The sequence below is a fragment of the Panthera pardus genome, unplaced genomic scaffold (assembly GCF_024362965.1).
Source record: "Panthera pardus isolate Hobbes unplaced genomic scaffold, ASM2436296v1 HiC_scaffold_3, whole genome shotgun sequence".
Classification (NCBI taxonomy): Eukaryota; Metazoa; Chordata; class Mammalia; order Carnivora; family Felidae; genus Panthera; species Panthera pardus.
Window position 1 is genome coordinate 30,525,902 of NW_026526876.1, and position 24,694 is coordinate 30,550,595.

General features: G+C 50.2%; 1 protein-coding gene across 3 annotated transcripts; it reads left to right on the top strand.

Moving 5' to 3' along the window:
- The first annotated feature begins 2,515 nt into the window (after nt 1-2,515).
- On the top strand, nt 2,516-24,334 carry LOC128774180 (pleckstrin homology domain-containing family M member 1-like). Of its 3 annotated transcripts, none has more exons than XM_053892481.1 (8): nt 2,516-2,598; nt 8,337-8,425; nt 11,939-12,186; nt 13,921-14,547; nt 20,465-20,691; nt 21,621-21,779; nt 22,647-22,725; nt 23,991-24,334. In XM_053892481.1, the coding sequence occupies exons 2-8, from the start codon at nt 8,378-8,380 to the stop codon at nt 24,058-24,060; spliced, it is 1,458 nt and encodes a 485-aa protein (XP_053748456.1). In that variant the 5' UTR covers nt 2,516-2,598; nt 8,337-8,377; the 3' UTR covers nt 24,061-24,334. The 3 variants fall into 3 exon arrangements, 2 of the variants coding, with proteins under 2 accessions (XP_053748456.1, XP_053748455.1); XR_008418628.1 differs by lacking the exon at nt 2,516-2,598 and adding an exon at nt 4,994-5,176 and having other exon boundaries at nt 22,647-22,799; XM_053892480.1 differs by lacking the exon at nt 2,516-2,598 and adding an exon at nt 4,997-5,176.
- The last annotated feature ends 360 nt before the right edge of the window (nt 24,335-24,694 follow it).

Genomic DNA, 24,694 nt, shown 5'->3' on the forward strand with positions numbered 1-24,694 from the left:
CTTGGGCCCCCAAGTTCCTTAACCTCTCTTAAGCCTGTTTTATCATCTATGCCCTGGGGATAACAATGGTGCTTACCTTCAGGGTGGTTGCTAAGGATAAATCAAAATTCCTATCTGGCAAATAGGAGCCTCTATTTTCCACGCCTGTTAAATGCCTTGCCCTTCAGCTCCTAGGTTAAGGAGAGATTCTCACATTTTCTCACCCTTCAGATCCACGGGTGGTAGGGCAAGAGACAGAAAAGGTTTGGGTCAAGGCTAAATTCTTGGACATCATCCCAGAGTGACTCTCCAGGGCAGGGGCGGGGTTCAGGAATCTACACCTTAGACCCCCGAGAAATTCAGATGCCTGCAGTCCTCCTGCCTGGCTTTGAATAACTATGCGTAGTGCTTGAAATCTGACAGACCAGTGCCTTTGTGAGCGTCTGAGCCCTTCCTGCACTGGCCTCCAGCTGTGTCTGTGCCTCCTCCCTTTCCCCATTGCCCAATCTGTCTTTATCTCCCCCTTCCATTCTAAGCCCCCTCCCCTTACTCTGGCCTTACTTCCTAGCTTCCTCTCCACCTCTCCGTGCACCCTCCCCTGAGCTCAGTCTGCATTCCTACCCACCTGCCGTTTCTCTACCAGTCTCTTCGCAGGCATTGCCCTTTCCTGTGTCCACCCGGAAGGCTCAGATAAAAGTTGCTTCCGCCAGGATAACCTTCAAGGCCTCTTCTCTGTGGGCACCATGGCACTTTGCACGTACCTTTATTATTGCTCAAATAACAGGGTAATGGGAGATTTTTTTTTCCGGCCTCAGATTACCTGGTGGACTCGTGGCCCACGAATGGTGGAAATGTGCGCCAGAGTAAGATGGAGAGAAGAGGACAAGCCCGTAGACTTTGCAGAGGGGCCGAGAGGCCTGAGAAGTAAGAGAAGACCAGGAGACAGGGGCTCCTGAAAAGATAGATAAGAGATTACCATGCGGGGTTCCCACAGCTTTTGCAGACAGCGGCTGCGCAAAAATTCATTGGAAGAACTGAGGAATGTTGCTGGCTCCATCTGGGGGAGGGCATGCTTGTATCAAGACACTGATGCTCTTGATGTGCTATAATTATAACCAGAAACACTATCCTTTTGCCCAGGAAACTGGATTTCCCAGTAAATTCCTTACTTTCCAAGTTGTTTAACGCTAAGATAATGCTTTGCTTCTGTGTCCTTATTTATTTATCTTTAACGTTTATTTACTTTTGAGAGGGAGAGCACAAGCGAGGGAGGGGCAGAGAGAGAGAGAGAGAGAGAGAGAGAGAGAGAGAGAGAGAGAGAGAATCCCAAGCAGGCTCTGCACGGTCAGCGCAGAGCCCAATGCAGGGCTGGAACTCACAACTGTGAGATTGTGACCTGAGCCAAAGTCAGACACTTAACCGACCGAGCCACCCAGGCATCCCTCCGTGTCCTTATTTCTAACTTTCTGTTCAACTGTTAACCATACTAAATGTACTCAGATTCATCTAGTCTAAAATCGAGGAGAGGTGGTTCTCGCTCCTAGAGAGAGAATTATTGAAGAGGCAGCCCGCACACACTCAGGTGCCACATCTCCAACAGCTGGTTTTATAAATGGAAACAGGCACTGGGACCCCTTCTTCTCCCCTTCCCAGAAAGGCTGATGGAGAGCCTGGCCCAGATCAGTGGAGCTTTCTTCCAAGAACTGTCCCGTTCCCAGACCAGCCCTGTAGACACCCCCAAAGTCCCCCTGGACCTGCAGGTAGCAGTACCTCTCCACCCCAGTACTCACCCCACACTCAGGCCCTAAGATCCCATTTGACCTAAGCCTGCAGGTATGAAGTGTCCAAAGCACAAGACATGTGTCCCCACCCCCACCAACACACACTCTTGACCTTTTGTTCTGAGTCCATGTGAAAGAGAAATGTCAACTCTACCAAGTAAAGGAAACAAACAACTTCCTGGCTAGATGAGAATAACCAGAACCTTAAGCTTCATGCCTGGGGGCTGACGGGTACCTAAAGGTGCTCCCTTGGTGATAGGGGTGATCAAAACCTGTATGCTTTTCCTGAGAACCACCAGGCGGGAAGCACCAACTGCACTGATGCCCTCAGGGAGGCAAAACTAGGGTAGACGTTATTGTTCCGATTTTACAAGTGGGAACCTTCCGGGCAGGAGGCCAACAGACAGCCTCAACGGTAGATAGTGCTGTGCCCAGGCAAGGTCGTGAACCAAGAAGGCGGCCGGGATCTAGTGAGACGCAGACACTGCTGGGGGCGGGCAGTAGGACACGTTCCGCCCGACACTGGTGGGCTAGCCTGGTGGCCTCGCCTCTTCGTGCGCATCTCGGGTCGCAGAGTCCCCAGCCTCCCAGATCACTCACCTGCTCTGGGGCTGGGAACTTGGGCTTTCCTGAGCGCTGGCCCCGCCCCGAGGCTCCGCCGGCCCTGCGATTGGCACCGCGGTCCGGGGGCGGGGCCGGACGCCGAACCAACGTGATGGCGTCAGGCGCCGCGAGCGCCATTTCCTGTTGTCACAGGCCGGGAGGCCGCAGCGCCTGGTCGGAGGCTTAGGGGCTGCAGTGGCCAGGAGTGCCCCGCGCCCCCTCCCCGCTCCCTCTGGTGAGTTAGGGGTCAGAGGGCGAGGAGGGTGAGAAGGGGACGGCGGGGCCGAGACGAGAACGGGCGATGGGTCACCAGCCCTGTCCGTGATCGCAAACCCTTGGTTGCTTTGAAACTGTCCTGCTTCAGAGCCTTTTCCCTTCCCGGCCTGAGCCCCGCACCCTACCCCACTCGGACCCGAGCCTTCAGCCCAAACAGCCAGTGCTGACCGACCCCGTCCCCTTCCTCTTCTCCACCCGTGACCCGAGCCCAGCCCTTACCCTCACCCCTTCACCACTGGTCTTGCGTAAGTGCAGCCACACTCGACCCCACGGTAGCCCACTTCCAACCCCTAGGACAGCCACTTCCCTCCGCCTCCCTCTAACGCATCTCCTTCTCACCCCTCAACCCCTTTGGCAATCCCAGTGCTCCACGCAAACCTCCTCGAGCCCCCCGTCCCCCTCCCCGTCTTTCTGGCTTACCCCCTTTCAGGCTCAGCTTTCTTATCCCAGCCCCCCTGCTCAGCCCCCCAAGGTCTGCTCAGCCAAAACACCCACCTCCCCCCACTCATTTAATACCTACCACTACAGTAGATGCCCTATTGCGCTTACCGCCCTCTTCTTGATAACTCTGATCTCAGCCCTATCTCAAGTCTTGTATGTATCTTCTTGTCCTCACCCACTCAACCCCTAACTTCCAAGCCCACCGCATACTTTCTTTCCATCCCCAGCCAGCCTGAGGACACTTCATTCCTGAGTCTTTGCTAAACCACCCCCCAACTCTTGCTGCCCTAGTTCCCACCACCCCTACCCAATCTTGTTAGATTGACGTCTTCCTATCCCCATTTCAACTCTTCATCCCAGCTCTGTGCCCATTCTTCCCTTGATGTGGTCCCCATTTGATCTGAGAACCTAGTGCAGTCCCCTGCCAACCCCACCTGCTTTCTCAGAGCCAGGCACTTGCCGAACACCTCAATTGAGGCAGGGCCTCAGATGGTAAGTAAGTGTGGAGGAGTAAAGAGATCCTTCTCCCGTGGGTCAAGTGCTTTTCCTGGATGTCAGGCCCCCTGTACCTGTCCTTAAGGATTGTATTCCTGGCATCCATATTACATTACTCGCGTTGGCTGCTGGAATGATAGGTATCATCCAAATACCTGGAAGGTGAGGGAGCTACTCATTCAGCTGGGGCAGTGGAAGCTTATCACTTCCTTTTGGGTGATGATCTGGAGAAACTCAAGCGGTTCCACTGTGTGGGGTTGGCTGTGGTCACAGAATCAGGTCCATGTGTATTGCCCTGCCGCTCAGAAAGGACCCTCACCCAGTGCTCCTCCTGGCCAGAACTGGTTGTAGATTAGTCCCGCTACCGAATGTGCCAGAGGTGACGTTACATGTTGTGAAGAGTAGAGATGAGTGGATCCTGGGGACGCCGAGGCCTCCGTGGAGGCTGTTGAATTGCTTCCTCTTTTTGCAGGTGCTGGATCATTGAGTTTTGACCATTTTGATTACCCATGAACACAGAGAGTCAAGTTATCTCAGAGTAGCTAGACATTCTTGAGGCACCCAGGCTCCATGGTTAACATTTATAATCTCCTGGGATTTGGGGGTGCACATCCCCTCTAAGTTCTGGTGACCAAACTCCAAAGGATTGGCCATTTGACAGCCATTGTAAAGGACCCCAAAAAGACCCCTTGTCTTTGCTTGCATTTATAGTCTCACGCCTTTGAGAATCGGATGTCCTTTTACCTTCAACATCCCCTTCCGTTAAGGTGTGATCTCTGAAGGGTTTCAGCCTGTTGGCAGCTTGGTGTAATGGAAGGAGTTCCGCAGTGACCCCACCACTGAGAAGTTGTATACCTCAACTTCTTACAGTCTGAAACGGTCTGAGCCTTTTTATTTTACTCATCTGTTCATTCAGCAAGTATTTTGTGAGCACCACTGTGTGCCGTGCACTGTTTGAAGCATTAGAAAGACAATGGTGAATGAGTCAGGCAAAGGTCCTGCTTTCATTCACTCAGAGTTTGGTCCTTGCCAGAATCTTAAAGGATCTGGGACAAGAATATGGGAGAGATGGGTGTTGTTGGATGGAAGGAGGGAGGGAGGAAAGAAAGATACCCAGTGTTCCTAGACCTCACATTTCTGGCCTCACCCACTAGCCTTTGGACTGGGAATCACGAGCTAGAAGTTGCTTGCCCTCCAGCTGATATTCAGTTGCTTTGTCGCCCTACCCACCCCCCCCCCCCCACACACCCATCCCACCCCCCACAGGGCTCTTGTCTAGAAATCCAAATTTCTTCAGGTAGAAGGATGTGCTGTTTACTCAGCACTCACATGTCTGAAGTATCAGCTGTCTTTCTGAATCAGAAGATAACTTTGTCATTTGTTTCCAGCTGAAAACCCTGACTCATCACCTGGTACAGCAGCTGGAGGGCTTAAACACCGGCCTGTTGTCGTGCATAGCCAGGTGCAGGATCGGAGTCAGGCCGTAGAGACGAGGCTGTCGCGGATGGCGGGGAAGTCTCTAAGAAGAAGAGGTTGCTGTTTACTGATGAACGGAGTGTTTCGAAAGTGGTGAAGCCAGGTTATCCATTTCTTCTTTTAATGTAAGTCTCATGTGAGTCCTTCTCCTCTTTTCGTTCTTCCTTAGTCTCTGGAGGAAGTGAAATTGGATGTTTATAGAAGGCCAGGCAGTATCACGAAGAGAATCAACCCCAACGATTCCTTCCTGTGTGTTGGAACATTTGAGGAGGGACAGCTCGGAAACCTGGCTGCCACGGAAAGGACCTGTGGTCAGCTAGTTGGGGCCACAGATCTGATGGGCAAGATTGTTTCTTGTCAGTGTTAGGCCTTCTTTGATAAGGTGGAGCTTCTGAAGAGTCTGTGAGTAATAAGTTTGCCTGAAACTCTTTGAACCAAGGACCTGGGACAGTATGAACTGACGAAAGGCACAGAGCTTGGAATGAGAAAATTCTGTCCCTCACCTGAGGCATGTTTCTACTGAGCCTCAGTTTTCTCTTCTGTGAATGAGGGATACTCATCCTTCTCTCACAGGATTGTTTTAAGAATGAAATGAGGATAGAGAATGAGATCCTGTGCCAGAGTGAACCAATACAGAGGGGCAGAGGTAGACGAAGGGTGACTTAAGAGTTTCCTAAAGGCACACGGCACTCACCTTTTCTGCTCCACTGTATCAGGGATGTTTGAACTCTCTACTTGCTCTCTTTATTCTGGGTCTCCTGAAGACCCACCCCTCTTTCGTTTGCTTCTTGGTGTCAGTGAAGACAGCTCTGAAGATAGAAAGTGAAACCAGTCCCATAGCATGGTAGATGGGGGTCTGGCTCACCCAAGGAGCCTGCTGGAGTGCTGACCTAGCAGTCAGGAGACCCAGAGCCCAGAGATCTCACATCGTAGATGGTCGTGGTCCTGCCTCTGAGCCATTTCCTGCCTTCCTGAGGCGTTCTAGAACCGACAGGCCTATGTAGGGAGCTTTGGCTTCCTGCAAGGAAAGATGTGCCCGGAACTTTGGCCTGACCCCCACGTCTCAGTTCTGTTTTGTGAATTGTCAAGTGGCAATTCTTCTAGGTTTCTCTGCACTGTTGTCCTTTTGTGACGTTCCTGACACTGTTTTAGGTCACAGTTGTCTCTTGTCTGGCCCTGCTCTGACCTCAGTGTCAGTTTACTTTGTTTTTTCAGCAGACCCTGACTTGGCCAGAGCACCCACTTAATGATAAGCCTCCCTCCCTCCAGTGAATATTATATTCAGTGAATTAGTTGATGAGGCCTCAATGGTCTTCCTCTTCAGATTGCTGAGGCCCAAGCCTTGAGGCCGGCTGAGGGAAGGGCAGTTTTAGGGCTTGAGGCTCTGTCTAGAAGGGCAGGCCCCCGGAATTGCCAGAGGGGATTGGATGCCAGGGTCTCAAAGCCAGCGAGCCTGAACTTGGCCTGCAGGGCTGCGTAGGGTAGCCTTGAAGAAACCCGGCCTCTAGGATCAGGCACGGTTTCAGGACCGACTCTATAGTGTGTCCCCTTCTCCCGGTGCCCTGGTGGCCAGAGCATGGAGCTGGTCTCCAGCGAAGGGTCCTGAGGATTCCCAGTGGGTAGGAGCTGGGAAAGTGGTGGAGGGAGAGACAGTCTGATGGGCTGTGGCCAGGGGCTAGTGTTCCTCCTGTCAGTCTGTTGTGCGCTGACCAGAGCTGGTTTCGTGGGGGCCGTCCTCCACACACCTATCTGCCTTTGCATGTCCTTACTTAGGAAGGTCGGCGCTGGGTCCTGTTCACCCTCTGCCGGATCCAGAGGCCAGGGCTTGAATCAGAGCGTCTTTCATCATTTAGGGCCACCCTGCCGTTCTCCATGCCTCACTGTTCGCCTGTAAACCTTTCCTGCCAGACTCAACCCTGATGCTCCCTTGCATCCCGCCACCTGGGCCCCCAGCTGGAGAGCCCTCCTCCCAAGACTTCCCTGCCCCCTCCCCAGCCACCCCTTAGCCCTAGCTCACACCCGCCTCTTCCAGAAGGCTGGACGTCATCCTGGCCGAAGGTGGTAGAGCCCGCCACTGATCAGCCCTGGGATCTTGGGAAGTTCCCTGACCTGGGTCAGCTTTGATTTATCTGGATAATAAAAGAGCTCGCCTAGGGTGGTTACAAGGAATGAATGAAGCAATGTGTGTAAACAGTACAAAATCCATTCATCATGCCTCCATTTGATAACTTCTTTGGGCCATAGGTTTTTGAGAACAGAGACAGCGATGACCTATTTTTTGGTGTCCCTCCATGCTCGGCAGCGTGGTCACTAGAGATCTGTTTAGATGGGAATGTGCCTGCCCAATCCTGGTCCGTCCAAGTGGCTGGGGCGGTCCAGGCGAGCCAACAGCCACCCCCCGAGGCTCAGGTTGAGGCCCCCCCCCCCCCCCCCACCTAAGCCACCCCCGGGGGGGTGGGGGGGAAGCCAGTGCCCTGAGGGATTTACCTGTGTACTGATTTCAGGTAGTTGAGCGGACTCATTCAGACAGTGGCCTTTGCCTATAAGGCTTGGCCACATCCAACCGGGGTAATAGATACCATTTATCCTCAGTACCGTCAGGCACTGTGCTGGGCGTTTTCCACATTCATAACCTCCGTTTGAGACGTCTGCCGTGGTGCCCCACCTAGCATGCCTAAGTGGTTAGTGGCAAATCGAGATTCGAACCCGTGTTGTTTCCCTTTAGGCGTGTCCCTGTGCTGCTCCAGCTGGACCCTCGTGCCTGGAGGGGAAGCAGCTATGTAGCAAGAGGCCCTCCCTTTGGAAACTTCCTTCAGTTGTGCTTGTCCCTGCCGAGCTGGCAGACATCGGGCTGGCACAGGAGTCAGAGGCTCCGAATGTGAATTGTGAGCCCCTGCTTCCTGGTCCACGTGGGCTCTTGGCACCTCCAGCGGCAGCATCCCCCTCGCACCCTTAGTTCTGTATCCAAATCGGCCCCTCATTGCCTGCTTTTTTGTGCCAGCGTTTGGTGTGGCATACAGAGGCCTCTCCATGCCCTGATTAGGGTGGACCCACCCACGGCACATAGGATTCCCCACCTCCTGAGATTCGAGCCCTCACATTTCTTCTCTTCCCTCGTTTCCTTCCTTAAAATCCACTCTTGGCTTTTACTTTTGACTTCAGAGGCCTTTGCATTGCAGTTTGAGGAAGATGGGCTGACCCGCTGCCTGCTGGGGGGAGGGGGAGAATTGGCTGGGGGTGGTGAGCTGGAACCTGCTCATCTGGCCGCGCCGTCTGTCTCTGCAGGTGTCATGTGATTCTCCGAGGGAGCTGCAGTGTGAGCGGAAATGCTCTCGGTGGTGGAGAATGGACTGGACCCCCGGGCTGCCATCCCGGTAGGCAGTCGGAGAGGCTCAAGGGTGGGGAAGGGGGCACGGGACAGCCATGTCATTGGTCTTCCTCACTTTGAAATGAATGAGTACTGTCTGGAAAGCGAGGCTTCGGGCTGAGAAAGAGTTATAGCAGAAGCAGGCTCTGAGGAGACCCTGCCCTTTCTAGAACATCTTATTGGTGATAGAATGGGAATTGATAAAAAACAACGGATTTTAATAGGGGCTGCCTGAAGACCAAGGATTTCTCAAAGGAAGTCATACATATGGGGCGCCTGGGTGGCTCACACGGTTAAGCGTCATGATCGTAAGCGGCTCATGGTCTTGCAGTTTGTGAGGTCAAGCCCTGCATTGGGCTCTCTGCTGTCAGAGCAGAGCCTGCTTTGGATCCTCGGTCCGCTCTGTCTCTGCCCCCTCCCCCACAGGCACATACATGTATGCACATTCTCTCTCTCTCTCTCCCTCCCTCCCTCTCTCTCTCTCTCTCTCTCTCTCTCTCTCTCTCAAAAATAAGTAAACATTAAAAGAAGGGGCAGCTGGGTGGCTCAGTCGGTTGAGCATCCGACTTCGGCTCAGGTCATGATCTCACGGCTCATGGGCTGGAGCCCCGCATCGGGCTCTGTGCTGCCAGCTCAGTGCCTGGAGGCTGCTTCATATTCTGGGTCTCCCTCTCTCTCTCTGCCCTCTCCCTCTCATGCTGTCTCTCTCTGTCTCTCAAAAATAAATAAACATTAAAAAAAAGAAAAAAGAAAAGAGGGCATTAGGGTGGCCTGGGTGCCTCAGACGGTTGAGCGTCCATTTGGCTCAGGTCATGATCTCACGATTTGGGAGTTTGCTGCTGTCACTCCCTAGCCCACTTTGAATCCTCTGTCCTCCTCTCTCTTTGCCCCTCTCTCTCTCTCTCTCTCTCTCTCTCTCTCTCTCTCTCCAGTCAAATAAGCAAACAATAAAAGAAGTATATGACCCATAAGTCATATGAAAAGATGTCTAACATCAAAAGACTGCATACTGTATGACTTCATTTACACAAAATGTCCAGAATTGGCAAATCCATAAAGACAGAAAGTAGATTAGTAGTTGCTAGGGGTTGAGGGAGAGGGGACTAGAGAGGAGTGACTGCTCATGGGCACAGTGTTCCTTTTTGAGACAATGAAAATGTCCTAAAATTAGGTAGTGGCTGTAGTTTCACTATTCTGTGAACATACCAAAAATCACTGAACTGTATAGTTTAAATGAGTGAATTTTAGGCAATGTAAATTGTGTCTCATTAAAGCTGTTATAAAGAAAAAAAAAAAAAACAGGGGTGCCTGGGTGGCTCAGTCGGTTGAGCGTCCGACTTCGTCTCAGGTCATGATCTCACAGTCCGTGAGTTCGAGCCCCGCGTCGGGCTCTGTGCTGACAGCTCAGAGCCTGGAGCCTGCTTCGGGTTCTGTGTCTCCCTCTCTCTCTGACCCTCCCCCGTTCATGCTCTGTCTCTCTCTGTCTCAAAAATACATAAACATTTAAAAAAAAAAATTTTTTTTTTAAAGAAAAAAAGAACATTCGACTTTTCAAAGAACATTAACATGAACTGTTTGGGCTAAGATAAAAATAAAACAGTAAAATATTTATCCATAATCCTATCAGCTAACAGTTCAAACCAGGTTTTCTGTATTCCCTCCCAATCCTTTTCCAAAACACATAGGTAATTTTGACATGCTTATACTATGACAGAACTGTCTTTATCTTTCCAAAGGATTTTTCATATATGTATTTTATAATTGATTTATGTAACAGACCTTAACGGAATACTTACATGTGTCAGGAACCAAGCCAAGTGTTGAGGATGCAAGAATGAAAAAGAAAAGCAAGTCCTGCCCTCAGAGTAATCCCCCCGCCCCCCAACTCCTGTGCTGTAGGTCAGGAAGTATTCGTTCCGTTTAACAGATGAGGAAATTAAGCTCAGTGAGGTTAAGTGAAATGTCTGTAGTGACCCAGCTGTTGACCAACAGAGCTGAGACTAACATCTGCCTCTGACTGCCAGGTCAAGGATCTTTCCTTTTTTCTTTCTTTCTTTTTAAAGTTTATTTCTTTATTTTAGGGGCGCCTGGGTGGCTCAGTCAGTTAAGCGTCCTATTTCAGCTCAGGTCATGATCTCACGGCTCGTGGGTTCGAGCCCTGCATCAGGCTCTGTGCTGACAGCTCAGAGCCTGGAGCCTGCTTCGGATTCTGTGTCTTCCTCTCTCTCTGCCCCTCCCCCCTCCTCATACTTTGTCTCTCTCTCTCTCTCTCTCTCTCTCTCAAAAATAAACGTTAAAAAGATATTTTTAAATAAATAACGTTTATTTTATTTATTTTGAAAGGGAGAGTGGGCATGAGCAGAGGAGGGGCAGAGAGAGGGAGAGAGAGAGAGAGAGAGAGAGAGAGAGAGAGAGAGAGAATCTCAAGCAGGCTCCACACTGTCAACACAGAGCCAGATACGGAGCTCAAACTCAAAAACCGTGAGATCATGACCTGAGCTGAAATCAAGAGTCAGATGCTTAACTGACTGAGCCGCCCAGGTGCCCCTAGGATCTTTTTTTTTTTTTGAATTTTTTTTTTCAACGTTTTTTATTTATTTTTGGGACAGAGAGAGACAGAGCATGAACGGGGGAGGGGCAGAGAGAGAGGGAGACACAGAATCGGAAACAGGCTCCAGGCTCCGAGGCATCAGCCCAGAGCCCGACGCGGGGCTCGAACTCACAGACCGCGAGATCGTGACCTGGCTGAAGTCGGACGCTTAACCGACTGCGCCACCCAGGCGCCCCCCTACGATCTTTCTTAATGTGGACCATGCTCCTGTTTTCTTGGTGTTTTTATGGTTCTAAAGTGGCACTTGTTGCCTCTTCATGGAATCGTAGACCCCTAAACAAGGTGGAAAGCTTCACCCCTGCCCTAGATGGATCACCCAGGCTCCCACACCTGTAACTATGATGGAGCCGGTATTTAAACACAAGATTTCTATGGCTATCAAATCACTGAAGTTCGGTTTAAAAAGCAAAACAAAAGAAAAATATACAAATATCTTTGCAAAAAAATAACTATCTCTGGGTGGTATAAGTACGTAATTTTCCTTTTCTCCTCTATGCTTTGTCTCTGTTTTCTTTCTTTTTTTAAAATTTTTTCCAACGTTTATTTATTTTTGAGAGAAAGAGAGAGCGTGCGTGCGTGTGCAAGTGGGGGAGGGGCAGAGAGAGAGGGAGGCACAGAATCCAAAGCAGGCTCCAGGCTCTGAGCTGGCAGCACAGAGCCCGACGTGGGGCTCGAACCCATGAACCGTGAGATCACGACCTGAGCCGAAGTCGGACGCTCAACCGACTGAGCCACCCAGGCGCCCATCTTTGTTTTCTATGATTAGCTTGTGCTAGTTTTGCTGTATACACACCCACAGGTAGACGTGAGCACGTGTGTGGGTGTGCGTGTATTTGGTGATAAGCACTTACCTTCCAGGGGTCACCGCAGGATCTTCTAAAGGCCTGTGTTATGTCTGACACCGACTAGGTCATCAAGAAGAAGCTAGTGGGATCTGTGAAGGCGTTGCAGAAGCAGTACGTGTCCTCGGACACAGTGGTCACTAGCGAAGACGGAGATGCCAACACCATGTGCAGTGCCCTGGAGGCCGTATTTATCCACGGCCTGCATGCCAAGCACATCCGAGCCGAGGCCGGAGGGAAAAGGAAGAAGAGCGCCCACCAGAAGCCTCTGCCTCAGCCTGTCTTCTGGCCCCTCCTGAAAGCTGTCACCCACAAGTGAGATCAGCAGGGGAGGCTTTGCTTTGGGGAGGAGCTTCAGTGTGGGTGACCCTGGGCTCTCCCTCTACAGCTATATGGGAAAGCAGCAGAGATGCTCTGTGTTCTAGAATGGAGATGGGTGAGATAGGGGTTATTGTTAGACCAAGCCTCAAGAGCCCCTCAGCGCACAGGCAATGGCCTGGGGCTGCTCAGGCCCCTGGCTGGTCGCCTTTAGCAGGAGCCGCCTTTTTGCCACACCGTGGCAAAGTTGGGTAGTTGGAACAGAGAATGTGTGGCCTGCAAAGCCTAAAATCTTTACTAAGTGGCCCTTAACAGAAGAGGTTTGCTGACCCTGCCTTGGAATGTTTGAACATCTCTATGCTAAGTATTATATCCTAACAGGCTATGGCATTTTTTAAAGACGTGGAATCCAGATCATCTGAATATCCACCCTGGGACGTTTGCCTCTGCGGCCCTGGCCCTAACTGCCTGGGCTTTGGAGCAAGCAGCTGCTGGCACGTTGCCTCTAAGGGCTATTAAATGCCACCTTCAGCCTGAAGGTGCCTTGTCAGTCTGTATCTTCCTTTTCATGCTGACTGCCACCGCCCTATCTCAGGTTCTTACCTCACTCCTAGGTGGCAGTGGCTTTCTGATTGTCCCCCTTATCTCATTGTGTCTGTCCTTAGGTCAGGCAGCTGGTCAACATTTACTGAGCTTAAGCTAACCCGAGCTCATTCCCTGAGCCCTGTGGAGCACGCACTCCTATGGGCGAGACGTGCTCAGGGCACTGTGATGGTCAGAGGAAGGGCATTTACATCAGACCAAGGGTTCGGGAACTGAGTTGGGTACATGATCTTATCCCGAGCAGCCCACCCAGAAGTCTGCGCGACTGCGGTCAAGTCATTTCCCGGTGTAAAAACTCTCAGGCTCCCCAGTGCTAGCCTGGAGTTCCCTTCACTTCGTTGGGGCCCCGGAATCTGTATCCTGACCAGGTTCCCAGGTGATTCTGACGCACAGCCAGGTGTGGGGACCCTTGCCCCACCTTGCCTCACCGGTTGGATGCTCAAGACCCTGCATCACCTGACTTTGCAACCCAATCAGCCACTCCTCCTCCTCCCCGTGCTGTAACGGGAGTGCTCACCACTCCTGTTACACAGCTGCTGCTTCCCTACCCTTGGTGCCTTTTCTCTGTCAGTCCTTGGTGCCTGAGGTTCCCCTTCCATCTTTGCGGCTTGAAATCCCTCAAGGCCCAACTCAATGCCTTGCCTGTGCCTAATCCCTATGCCTAATCCCGCAATGCCTTGCCTAAGGCATTGTCCTTACTGCAACCTGGAAGTGATTGCCTTCCCCCCACCCCAGCTCTACTGACAACAGGGTTCACTTCCGTGTGCCCTTGAAAGGTAGTAACCTGGACTGAGGGCAGGACCATGTCTGTATCCTGTATCTTCACAGCTCCAAAGACCTGGCACTTAGGGGCTCATCACATGTATGCTGGATGAGCAGGTGATGTCAAGGGCGCCTGGGGAGTTGAAACTAAAATGGCAATTATCCTGCATGGCAGTAACCTTGAAAAAGTGGGGAGTTGTAGCTAAATATTTCTCAATTCCCTGTAGAACACTGCTATCTGAGATATTTTCCCAAGCCTGTATATACTTGCGGTCGTTATTACTGGCTCCTGCTCACCAGTGGATAAAATGATCCTCTGTGATCTGAACTCACTTCTTGAAACAAGCCTGTCCTCTCCACCCCCAGGCACATCGTCTCGGAATTGGAGCACCTGATCTTTGTCAGCACGGACGTGGGCCGCTGCCGGGCCTGGCTGAGGCTGGCCCTCAATGACGGCCTGATGGAGTGCTACCTGAAGCTGCTCCTCCAGGAGCCCGCCCGCCTGTGCGAGTACTATCAGCCCACAGCCCTGCTTCGAGACGCCGAGGAGGGCGAGTTCCTCCTCAGCTTCCTGCAGGGACTGACGTCCTTATCCTTCGAGCTCTCCTACAAGTCCGCCATCTTAAACGAGTGGACGCTCACCCCGCTGGCTCTCTCTGGGCTTTGCCCGCTCTCTGAGCTCGACCCCCTCACCACCTCTGGGACAGAACTACAGCGGAAAGAGTCTCTGGATTCAATTTCCCATTCCTCAGGCTCGGAGGACATCGAAGTCCAGCACTCAGGCCATAAGATCCGACGGAACCGGAAGCTCACGGCCTCCTCCCTCAGCCTGGACACCGCCGGTTCATCCCAGCTGTCTTGCAGCCTAAACTCTGATAGCTGCCTACTCCAAGAGAATGGCTCCAAGAGTCCAGACCGTTCCGAGGAGCCCATGTCCTACGACTCCGACCTGGGGACAGCAAATGCCGATGATTCAGACCCGTCTCTGCAAGAGTGAGTGTCCTTCCCCCACTCCTCTCCTCCCCCTGCCTTCCTTCCTTCTCCTCTTCCTCTTTCTCTCCCTCCCTATAGCATGTGATTGCCTGTCACTGAGCACTGACCTCTCTAAGGGCATAAAGGAAAAGGGGATCGTGGCTCTTCCTCAGGGACTGGAGTTGCCGGGACTTGTAACTGGAGGCAACATGGGGCAGCGAGGAGAATGGATTCAGGGAGGGCTCAGAGCTGAATCAGGCTCCAGCTCTGCCCCTGGCTGATCTTCGACCAGTTACCTAATTTCTCTGAGGCTTCGTGTAAAATATTATTGCCTCTAGGGCGGAAACCAACGGTTCGGAGTTAGATATACAACTTCCAAAAGACGCAGTGAAGCCCAGCGCGTCTGGGTGCTCCGCTGCGACCTCCCAGAAGGCCTCTGAAGGACACAGACCCTGAATGAGGCCTGGAGGAGGTGGTGCACAAAAGGGGCCAAGCGAGTGAGTGGAGGAAGAGCACAGGGAGCAATGAACTTGACTAGAGAAGGGACGCTGGGCAGAGCTGTCTCTTTAAAAGAACTTTTTTCTATTTGAGTATTGTTGACACACGGTGTTATATTAGTCTCAGGTGTACAAGGTAGTGAGTCACCATCTCTCTATGTTGTACCATGCTCACCCCAGCAGAGCCTTCTTCGTTCAGGCCCTTTTTAAACACTCATTTTTTAATAGATTTATTTTTATGGTAAGAAAAAAAAGTCTACCTACAGTGAAACGTCTTCTCCACCTTTGTAACCATAATTATTAATTCCTTACATCTTTCTTTTTCTTTTCTTTAAAGTTTATTTATTTATTTTTGAGAGAGAGAATGAGCAGGGGAGGGGCAGTGAGAAAGGGGGACAGAGGATCTGAAGCAGATTCTGTGCTGACAGCAGAGAGCCCAACGTGGGGCTCGAACTCACGAACCGTGAGATCATGAGCTAGGCTGAAGTCAGACATTTAACTGACCGAGCCACCCAGGCACCCCCTTTACATGTCTTTTTCTGATGTTTCTAAATGCATCTAACAGATATGAATAGATCTGTTAATAACTGTTAATATCTGTTAATAGATCTGTAATAGACTTTTTAAATGTCTTTTATATTTCTTATCTCTGCCCCATCCCCACAAAGCTATTATAAATATACTGTTTGATACCTTGTCTTAGAAGAGATCAGAATTTTTGTTTTGGAGCTTCATATCAGTTTCTTAATTTTTTTTCCCCCCTATGGCATGTGTTTCCATTGTATGAATGTACCTTAGTTTATTTGACCAGCCCTGTATTTACTGGACACTGGAGTTCACTCTTTCTATAAATAACCGTGTGTATGTGATCTTTGAATTCTATGCAACTATCTCTGTTCAGTAAAGTCCCAGAAACAGAATTGCTGAGGCAAAGGATAAATGAATCTACAATTTTCATAGATAATCGCCTGTTTACACTCTGTCAGGAATGTACCTGTGCCCCCTCGGCCTTGTAGGCAGAAGGTATTATCAAACTTTTGGATATTTGCTCATCTAATAGGTAGAACATGATAAACTTTTTTTTCAAGTTTATTTACTTGTTTTGAGAGAGAGAGAGAGAGACAGCAAGCGAGCATGAGTGGGGGAAGGGCAGAGAGAGAGGCGGGGGGAGAGAGAGAGAATCCCAAGCAGGCCCCTCGCTGTCAGTGCAGAGCGTGATACAGAGCTTGATCCCAGGAACTGTGAGATCATGACCCGAGCCAAAATCAAGAGTCGGGCTGGTACGGAGTGAGCTTAGAAGACATCTGTGAGGAAACAAGGCCATTAGGGCAGCCATCTTGCCCAAGCAGCAGCCTGTGGGTGGAGGAACCTAGGCCTTTGCTCTCAGGAACATACACCTGCTTTCAGGGGAAAGATACGCATGCACACACCCACCACACACACACACATGCACACGGTGACAGAAATAGCCCCATTCTGTGTTTTCATGGCATTGATAGTTTTTTTTTCCCAATGTTTATTTATTTTTGAGAGAGAGAGAGAGAGACAGAGTATGAGCGGCAGAGGGGGAGAGAGAGAGGGAGACACAGAACCCAAAGCAGGCTCCAGGCTCCAAGCTGTCAGCACAGAGCCCGATGCTGGGCCTGAACCCATGAACCACGAGATCATGACCTGAGCGGAAGTTGGATGCTTAACCGACTGAGCCAGCCCAGGTGCCCCATCCAGTTCTTCACCAAGCTTCCCACCACCTTAGATTTAATATCCATTGATGATTCTTGCCCAAACTAATCTATGATGGCTGCAGAGTGATGATTTTCCAACCTCATGACCACCTCCACGTTTATCACTCACCATCTTATTGTCAGGAAGAGCTCCAACCCCATCCCCGTTATGTATCTGTTTGTCTATTTATTACTATTAAGGACTCAGGGATTCCTATCTCTTTCACTAGATTATAATCTGTCCCTATCCTTATTTTTTTCAAAGACGCTCTAGGCCCAAGGTGGGGTGCTAACTCATGACCCTGAAACCAAGAGTCGCTCGCTCCACCAACTGAGCCGGCCAAGCTCCCCTGTCACTATCTTTATTTGTGTTGATGGCCAAACTGTCCCAGACTACCTTAGAAACCATTCTGTATTAATTCTGTAGCTACGATACCAAAAGCGTAAGCAACAAAAGAAAAGATAGAGAAAACAGTCTTCATCATCATTGAATTCTTTTGTTTCTAAGAATACCATCAAGAAAGTGAAAGGCAACCCACAGAATGCGAGAAAATATTTGCAAGCCATGTATCTCATAAAGAATTTTTTATTTTTTATTTTTTTTAATTTATTGTTTTTAATTTTATTTTTTATTTGTTAAGAGTTACATCCAAATTAGTTAGCATCTAGTGCAACAATGATTTCAGGAGTAGATTCCTTAGTGCCCCTTACCCATTTAGCCCATCCCCCCTCCCACACCCCCTCCAGTAACCCTCTGTTTGCTCTCTATATTTATGAGTCTCTTCTGTTTTGTCCCCCTCCCTGTTTTTATATTATTTTTGTTTCCCTTCCCTTATGTTCATCTGTTTTGTCTCTTAAAGTCCTCATATGAGTGAAGTCATATGATGTTTGTCTTTCTCTGACTAATTTCACTTAGCTTAATACCCTCCAGTTCCATCCACATAGTTGCAAATGGCAAGATTTCATTCTTTTTGCTTGCCGAGTAATACTTCATTGTATATATATATATACAGTCATCCATCATCCATCGATGGGCATTTGGGCTCTTTTCATACTTCAGCTATTGTTGATAGTGCTGCTATAAACATGGGGGTGCATGTGTCCCTTCAAAACAGCACACCTGTATCCCGTGGATAAATGCCTAGTAGTGCAATTGCTGGGTTGTAGGGTAGTTCTATTTTTAGTTTTTTGAGGAACCCCCATCCTGTTTTCCAGAGTGGCTGCACCAGCTTGCATTCCCATCTGATAAAGAATTTTTACAACTCAATAAAGAAGGACAAATAACCCAACTAGAAAATGGGCAAAAGATCTGAATACTGAATTTCCCCAAAGATATGCAAATGGCCAAAGAGCACATGGAAAGATGCTCAGCGTCATTAGCCACCAGGAAAATGCAGATCCAAACCATCATGTGTACGACTTGGCACCCATTAGGAGAGCTTTGATCAGAAAGACAGTTAATAGCAAGTGTTAGTGGCGGGGGGGCGGTGCTGGTGGGCTCAGTTGGTATAGAGCATGGTGACTCTCAACATCAGGGTCATGGGCAGAACCTACTTAAAAAAAAAGAGTAAATTGAATTAAAAAAACAAACAAGCGTTGGGGCACCTGGGTGACTCAGTCAGTTGAGCCTCTTGATATCAGCTCAGGTCATGATCTCACAGTCTGTGGGCTCAAGCCCCGCATTGGGCTCTGCGTTGACAGTGAGGAGCCTGCTTGGGATTCTCCCTCTCTCCCTCTCTCTCTGCCCCTCCCTAGCTTTTGTGCACCCTCTCTCTCTCTCTCTCTCTCTCTCTCTCAAAATAACTAAATAAACTTTATAATTTTTTTTTTTTTAAAGTAACCAGTGTTGGTAAGGATGTGGAAAAGCCGATGGCAATGTAAAATGGTACAGCCACTTTGAAGTCAGGCAGTTGCTCCAAAGTTGAAACTTGAAGTTACTCTATGGCTCAGCAGTTCCATTCCTTGGCGTATATGCCCGAAGGAATGAAAACATTTGTCCACACAAACACTTGTGCGTGAATGTTCACAGCACCGTCATTCATAATAGCCCCAAAGTAGCCCAAAAGTCTATAAAACGATCAATAGAGAGACAAAAGAAGGATTCATCACAAGGAATGAGATCCCAGTGGCTGCCACAACATGAATAAATCTTGAAAACATTGTTAAGCGAAAGAAGCCGGGCTCAAAGGCCACCTATGGTGTGACTATTTGTGTGCAGTGTCCAGGTTAGGTAAATCTAGAGAAATGGAAAGTAGGCTTGGGGTGGGCAGGGGTTGGAGGAGGGGTGGATTAGTGACAGCTAATGGGTATGGGGTTTCCTGTTGGGTTGATGAAAATGTTTTAAAATTGACCGCGATCATAGTCGCACGGCTCTGCAAACACACTATTGAGCTGCACGCTTTAAATTAAGTGATTGTGCGGTATGTGAATTATGTACTGTGAATTTTATCTCAATAAAGCTGTTACCAAGAAAGTGTTCCAGATTTGGCCAGCGGGTGCCCCTCTGAGCTGGCTCTCATGTCCATTTGACGTGCCCCAATCCATATTTTGAGCACTTTCTTACTTTCTAGCACAAGATAATTCAGACTTATTTTATACCCTTTCCTAACTCCAGCCTAGGAATCAACCTTTGTCCCAGAAGTCTTGCTTCCTATTTGGGGGGGAATGCAAAACCAAGATTTAGGCATTTATCATTTCGTTTAATCATCATGACAACCCTAGTAAGTGGGTACTGGCATATCTTCCTTTTACAAATGAGGCCCGGAGAGGTAAAGTATATTGCCCAAGGTCACACTGCAGCCCAACCTTTGAAAGCAGGCGACGTGAATCCAGGGTCCCCGCCCCTTGCACCTCCCCCTACACACACACAAACACACACACACACACACACACACACACACACACACACACACACAGAGTGTGAAAGTGAAGTTTATTTCTTCAACAAGGTCACTTTTACTTGAGTGACACCAGTTTTTTTTTTTTAATTTTTTTTTTTAACGTTTATTTATTTTTGAGACAGAGAGAGACAGATCACGAATGGGGGAGGGTCAGAGAGAGAGGGAGACACAGAATCTGAAACAGGCTCCAGGCTCTGAGCAGTCAGCACAGAGCCCGACGCGGGGCTCGAACTCACATACCGAGAGATCGTGACCTGAGCCGAAGTCGGACGCTTAACGGACTGAGCCACCCAGGCGCCCCGAGTGACACCAGTTCTGAGTGGAAACAAAGGTGTAGAGCTTATAAGACAGCCTCTCAGGAATTGCACAAGGCAGGGTATACCCTTGGGAAAAGTCACATATCATGCGTCTGGGAGCGTGGGGTTGAGGGCAGATCAACACCCAGTGGCCTGGCCCTTCCTACGAGAGCACATGTTCAAACCCACACACGCAAGTACCAGTAAAGTCCAGTGCTCATCAATCTCCTTTGCCAGCCTCACTCCCCACCCCTGTACCTAAATGCTGCCCATAGCCAGGTGTCCTTTACAAGAGTGAGAATGGCTAAAAGAGGAGAAAACCTATAGATGAAAGGAGATCAGCCTCGGTTTTTCACTGTTGACGCTGGGCAATGGGTACATGGAGATTCATGATATTATTCTCTCTTATTTTGTAAATGTTTGAAAGTTTCTGTAGTAAAAGAAAGTATAAAATGGTGAGAGGAAAGAGAAATAGCCAGGCGGGGAGCCGTGAGTGAGCCGGGACATTTGGCTGCTGTCTCCAGATTCCTCAGGTGCTCAGAGGAGACCAGCAGCACGTCTGGGAGATCCTCGGGACCACAGGCCCTCAGCTGCACCTTCTCCCCTCCGAAGATGATGAGGATGCTACTCATGTCCTTGGTCAGCTGCCTCGTTGCCATAAATGAGGCCAAGCTCATCAGTCGCTGTGACTTGGCCAGAGTGCTGCACAAGGAGGATCTGGATGGGTTTGAGGGCTACTCCCTGAGTGACTGTGAGTGCCGCTTTCTCACACTCCCGCCCCCCCATTCCTCTTCTGCTCCTGGTCACCTCCTATGTGGCCATCTTTCCATCATTCATCTTTCGAAGCCAAGTTCAAAAAGCAGCCCTCCCCGAGAAGCCCCTCCCAACATTCTGTATTCCTTCCACTGAATATTATTAACTGAGCACTTACTATGTACTGGGAACTATTTTAGGGGCTGGGGACAGAGACATCAACAAAGCCCCTTCCTTCACAGTGTTCGCATTCTAGGGGGAGAGGCGAGCCCCAAACAAACACACAAACATATGAAGCACTTCCTGGTGGTGATAAATGTTATGCAGCAGAATAAAGCCAGGGGAGTGAGAGGTAACCTTGTCCTTGAAGGGGAAGTCAAGGAATACCTCTCTGAGGAGGTGACATTGAGCAGCACCGAATGAGGCAAAGGACCGGGTCACCCAAATGTCTGGGGAAGAGCATTCCAGGCAGAGGGAGCAGGCAGTGCAAAGGCTTCGTCCTCCTCCCTGGTGGGGCTAGCTTCCTTTTGCCCAGATTTTGCACACACCTGTCTTGTGCCGTCCTTCTCGTTTTATCTTGTCTTGTGGTCCTTTAAGGGGTGCGTCTTCGTTCTTGCTGAAGGCACCAGCTGCCTTTGCCCCAGCTGACTGTCCCTCACTGGGCTTTGCACGGGTCATGGCACACAGTAGGCGATCATCAAGTGCAGGAGATGCGGATGGACAGCGGGATGATGAGCGGTTGTACTGAGGGGCAGGTGGATGGACCGAAGGGCGAGGAGAGAAGCTAATGGGTGTTTCCGGCCAGCTCGCCCCGTCTAGCCTCTTAGGCCTTGTTCCTTTCTTCTGCTTCCCCGTCTCCCTTTCTCCTCCGTGTCCTTTGTCCCTCAGTTCAGAGCCCTCTAAAAACCTTCTTCTCCCTGTTCTAAGGGCTGTGCCTGGCTTTTGTGGAGAGCAACTTCAACCTATCAAAGGTAAATGAAAATGCAGACGGCAGCTTCGACTATGGCGTCTTCCAGATCAACAGCCACTATTGGTGCAATGATCACAAGAGTCACTCGGAAAACATTTGCCACGAGGACTGCAAAGGTCTGGCCGGGGTCTCAGGGTGGGAGAGGGGAGAGGATGAGTGGGGTCTACTCACAGGACTTCTCGTCCCACTCCAAGCCTGGGAATGCACCCAGGAATGCCTTTGCTGAGCAGAGGATTTCACTAGTGGCTACGATGCCCCTCCGGTTAGGAGATTCTCCGGGGTGCAGGCTCCAGAAAGGCTCTGCACACCCAGTAACAGAGGACAGCAGCGGCCAACATTTAGCGAGAGTGTGTTGTATGCTGAGCACTTCACATGCCAGCTTCTCATGCGGGGGAAACTATTATGATCCCCGCTTTACAGACGAGCAAACTGAGGCTCATAGAACCAGTGCTGAATGCCAGACTGGTGGCCCTGAAGGCTCAGCTCTAACCATCAAGTCCTGACTTTGGTCAATGGCCTGATTGATTCGAGGCCAAGGGCAAACTCCCCACCTCAGAGCCACTCGTGGAGGCTCCACAGGTCCATGACTTTGCCCCTTACTCCCTCTTTCGTACTCTGATCAACATCCCTGCACTCTTCACCTGAAGAGCCTCTCTCATTAGGCAAGGTTTACCTCGGCCTCTGTGCTGCCTGTTTTGACATTTCCTTTCCCTAGAAACCCTCAAACGTGGCGCGAACCAGCATGTACCCTAGCTAGGATGTGTGGTAGTAAACATACATTTACTCCTGCCCCTCCTGCCCCCACCCCTAGCCACCCTTGACCTCTAGCAGCCATCGTAGGGATATCTCCATGGGCCTCTGGGAGGGAGCCCTTGCCTAATCTGGAAGGACTCAGCCCCTGGGGGGCGGGGAGAGCCGGTGTCTGCCTCAGTCTCTGGGACTGTCCTCTGTGTTCTCACAGGTATTCTCTGTCTCCCCTTCAGAACTGCTGAGCCCCGATCTTCTCTCAACCATCAACTGTGTGAAAAAGATTGTGTCTGGAGCAGGGGGAATGAAGAACTGGTGAGGAGGTCACTGTGGGACTAAGTCAGCAGGCAGAGCCCCAAGAAGGATGTAGTGACAGGAGGGGACAGGAGGCAAGGACTCCACCCCTTCTAACCATCTAGAAAAATGGGGGAGAGCGGCGCGGCTTGGAACTGGGACTTACAAGACTTGGGATCTGGGTCTTTCTCTGATGTTGTATTAAAACTGTTTTGGGCACAGTAGCAAAGGAACTTGAGTTAGCTGAGGGAGATGGCTTCGGAGGGGACAAGGTGTCTCACCGAGCTTACCCAAGGGGTCTCTTCTCTGGAAGAGAACGGAGGCGGAGCTGGGAACTGTCAGTGTGGCTTTCCTGACAAGTTTCTGCCTCCTCGTGCATTTCCTTCACTACTTTCTTTGTAGAGCAGTATATTCTGCTCCCCATTCCAGAGGACAGACTGTGGCTGCCCCCAAGTTAACGGGCTAATGTTCTGAGCAGTCACGGAGACTGGCTAGTCTCAGCCCCAGAGTCCAAGGGGCTGGGATAGAGAATCTGATTGGCTCAGCTTGGACCCATCATCCCCGAGCGGTTCAATGAGCTGTAGGTGTGGGACCAGTTAAGCAGCACCATCATGCTGGCCACGGGTGGGGGGTGGGGCTGGCCCTCTCCATAATTCGCAGCAACATTTTCTATAAAAGGTGCGTAGCTCCTCAGCTGAGCAAATACCCCCAAAGCTGTCAGCTTCCCAGTGGTAGACAGTGCAATGGTTGCTTCACTTTTCTGAGCTTCAAATTGGAGATAGATAGATAGATACATAGATAGATAGACAGATAAGTTGCCTCTACAGGTGTCTGTGAGGAAGGAGGGGGTTAAGTGCCTTGTCTACTCTAAGAACACCATGCGGGAGAGACGCTGACGGCTACTAGGGATGACCCTCTCTGGAGGGAGAGTCGATAGTTGCCCCTGAGATTGACGGATTGGTTATTTATTTATTTATGTATGTATTTATCTTTCTGTTTGTTTAGTGACTCTCAGCCTTGTAAAATGGTGCACTCCCCCTTCGGGGCCAGAGGAGGATTTGAAAACGTGGGGGCATGCTGGACGGGGGGAGGAGCCAAACACCACAGATAAGAGAAATTTAAAGGAAGGCTCAGAGGGGCCACGGGGGGACAGACCAGAGAGCGAGCGGTGAAGGGGGTTCCGTGCATTGCCGTGCTGTGCCGTGCGTTCACTAAGTGCTGGGTCATGGATGTGGAGAAGGAGCTACTAAGTAGGAAGCAAGAACCCAGCCTTCTTCTCTCCACAGGGTGGCATGGAGGTTGCACTGTGCGGGCCGGCCACTCTCCTACTGGATGACGGGGTGTCACAAGGAATGAGACAGGCGTGGAGTCATTCCAGCGTTCCTCTTCTCGCCTGGGGATTCTTCATGTCTTCTTCCTCTTGCCTCCACTTCACGTTATTTGCTTTCCTTCCCATGTTCAAAAAGGACTGACCGGAGCCCCAGGAATAAATGGTTTTCTAGGGCTTTCTCCTTGCACCCATCCAGGCCCAGGCCCCTGGTTCCTGACTGTCATTCGCGAACCAAGAGAGGACCACAGTGAAGAAGTTGTTATATTTGGGGAATTATTAAAGCATTCCTTGTGCAAAGAATGTGTTGATTTCTTCATTTTTCATTCCAGATATCTTCGAGTACCTAGTATGGCAGGAGGGTGGTGGGCACTAGAAGAAGGAAGGTAAATCATAACTATTGTTCTTGAGGTGTTCACCATCTGCCTGGAGAAGCAGCGACATACACGAACACTGGCTACAGCGAATGAGTGGATACATACAACGAATACACGGTGCTGACGTGGAGTTGAACCTGCAAAATGACAACGCAAAGACAGAAAAGGGGCAGTTGGAGGAATGTTCTACCTGTGGCTACAATCGGAACTGCCTGAATAAACTGTCCCACCTGGGCCACTGCTGTCCCTACTTCTCAGCCTTAACTGCTTCAGCTCTGAAGTGAGA

Excerpts from the sequence above, each read along its gene's own strand:
- LOC128774180 (XM_053892481.1), top strand. The coding sequence starts at position 8,378 with ATGCTCTCGGTGGTGGAGAATGGACTGGACCCCCGGGCTGCCATCCCG. Across the intron at positions 8,426-11,938 it reads ACCCCCGGGCTGCCATCCCG|GTCATCAAGAAGAAGCTAGT; the intron begins GTAGGCAGTCGG and ends GACACCGACTAG. Across the intron at positions 12,187-13,920 it reads CTGAAAGCTGTCACCCACAA|GCACATCGTCTCGGAATTGG; the intron begins GTGAGATCAGCA and ends CTCCACCCCCAG.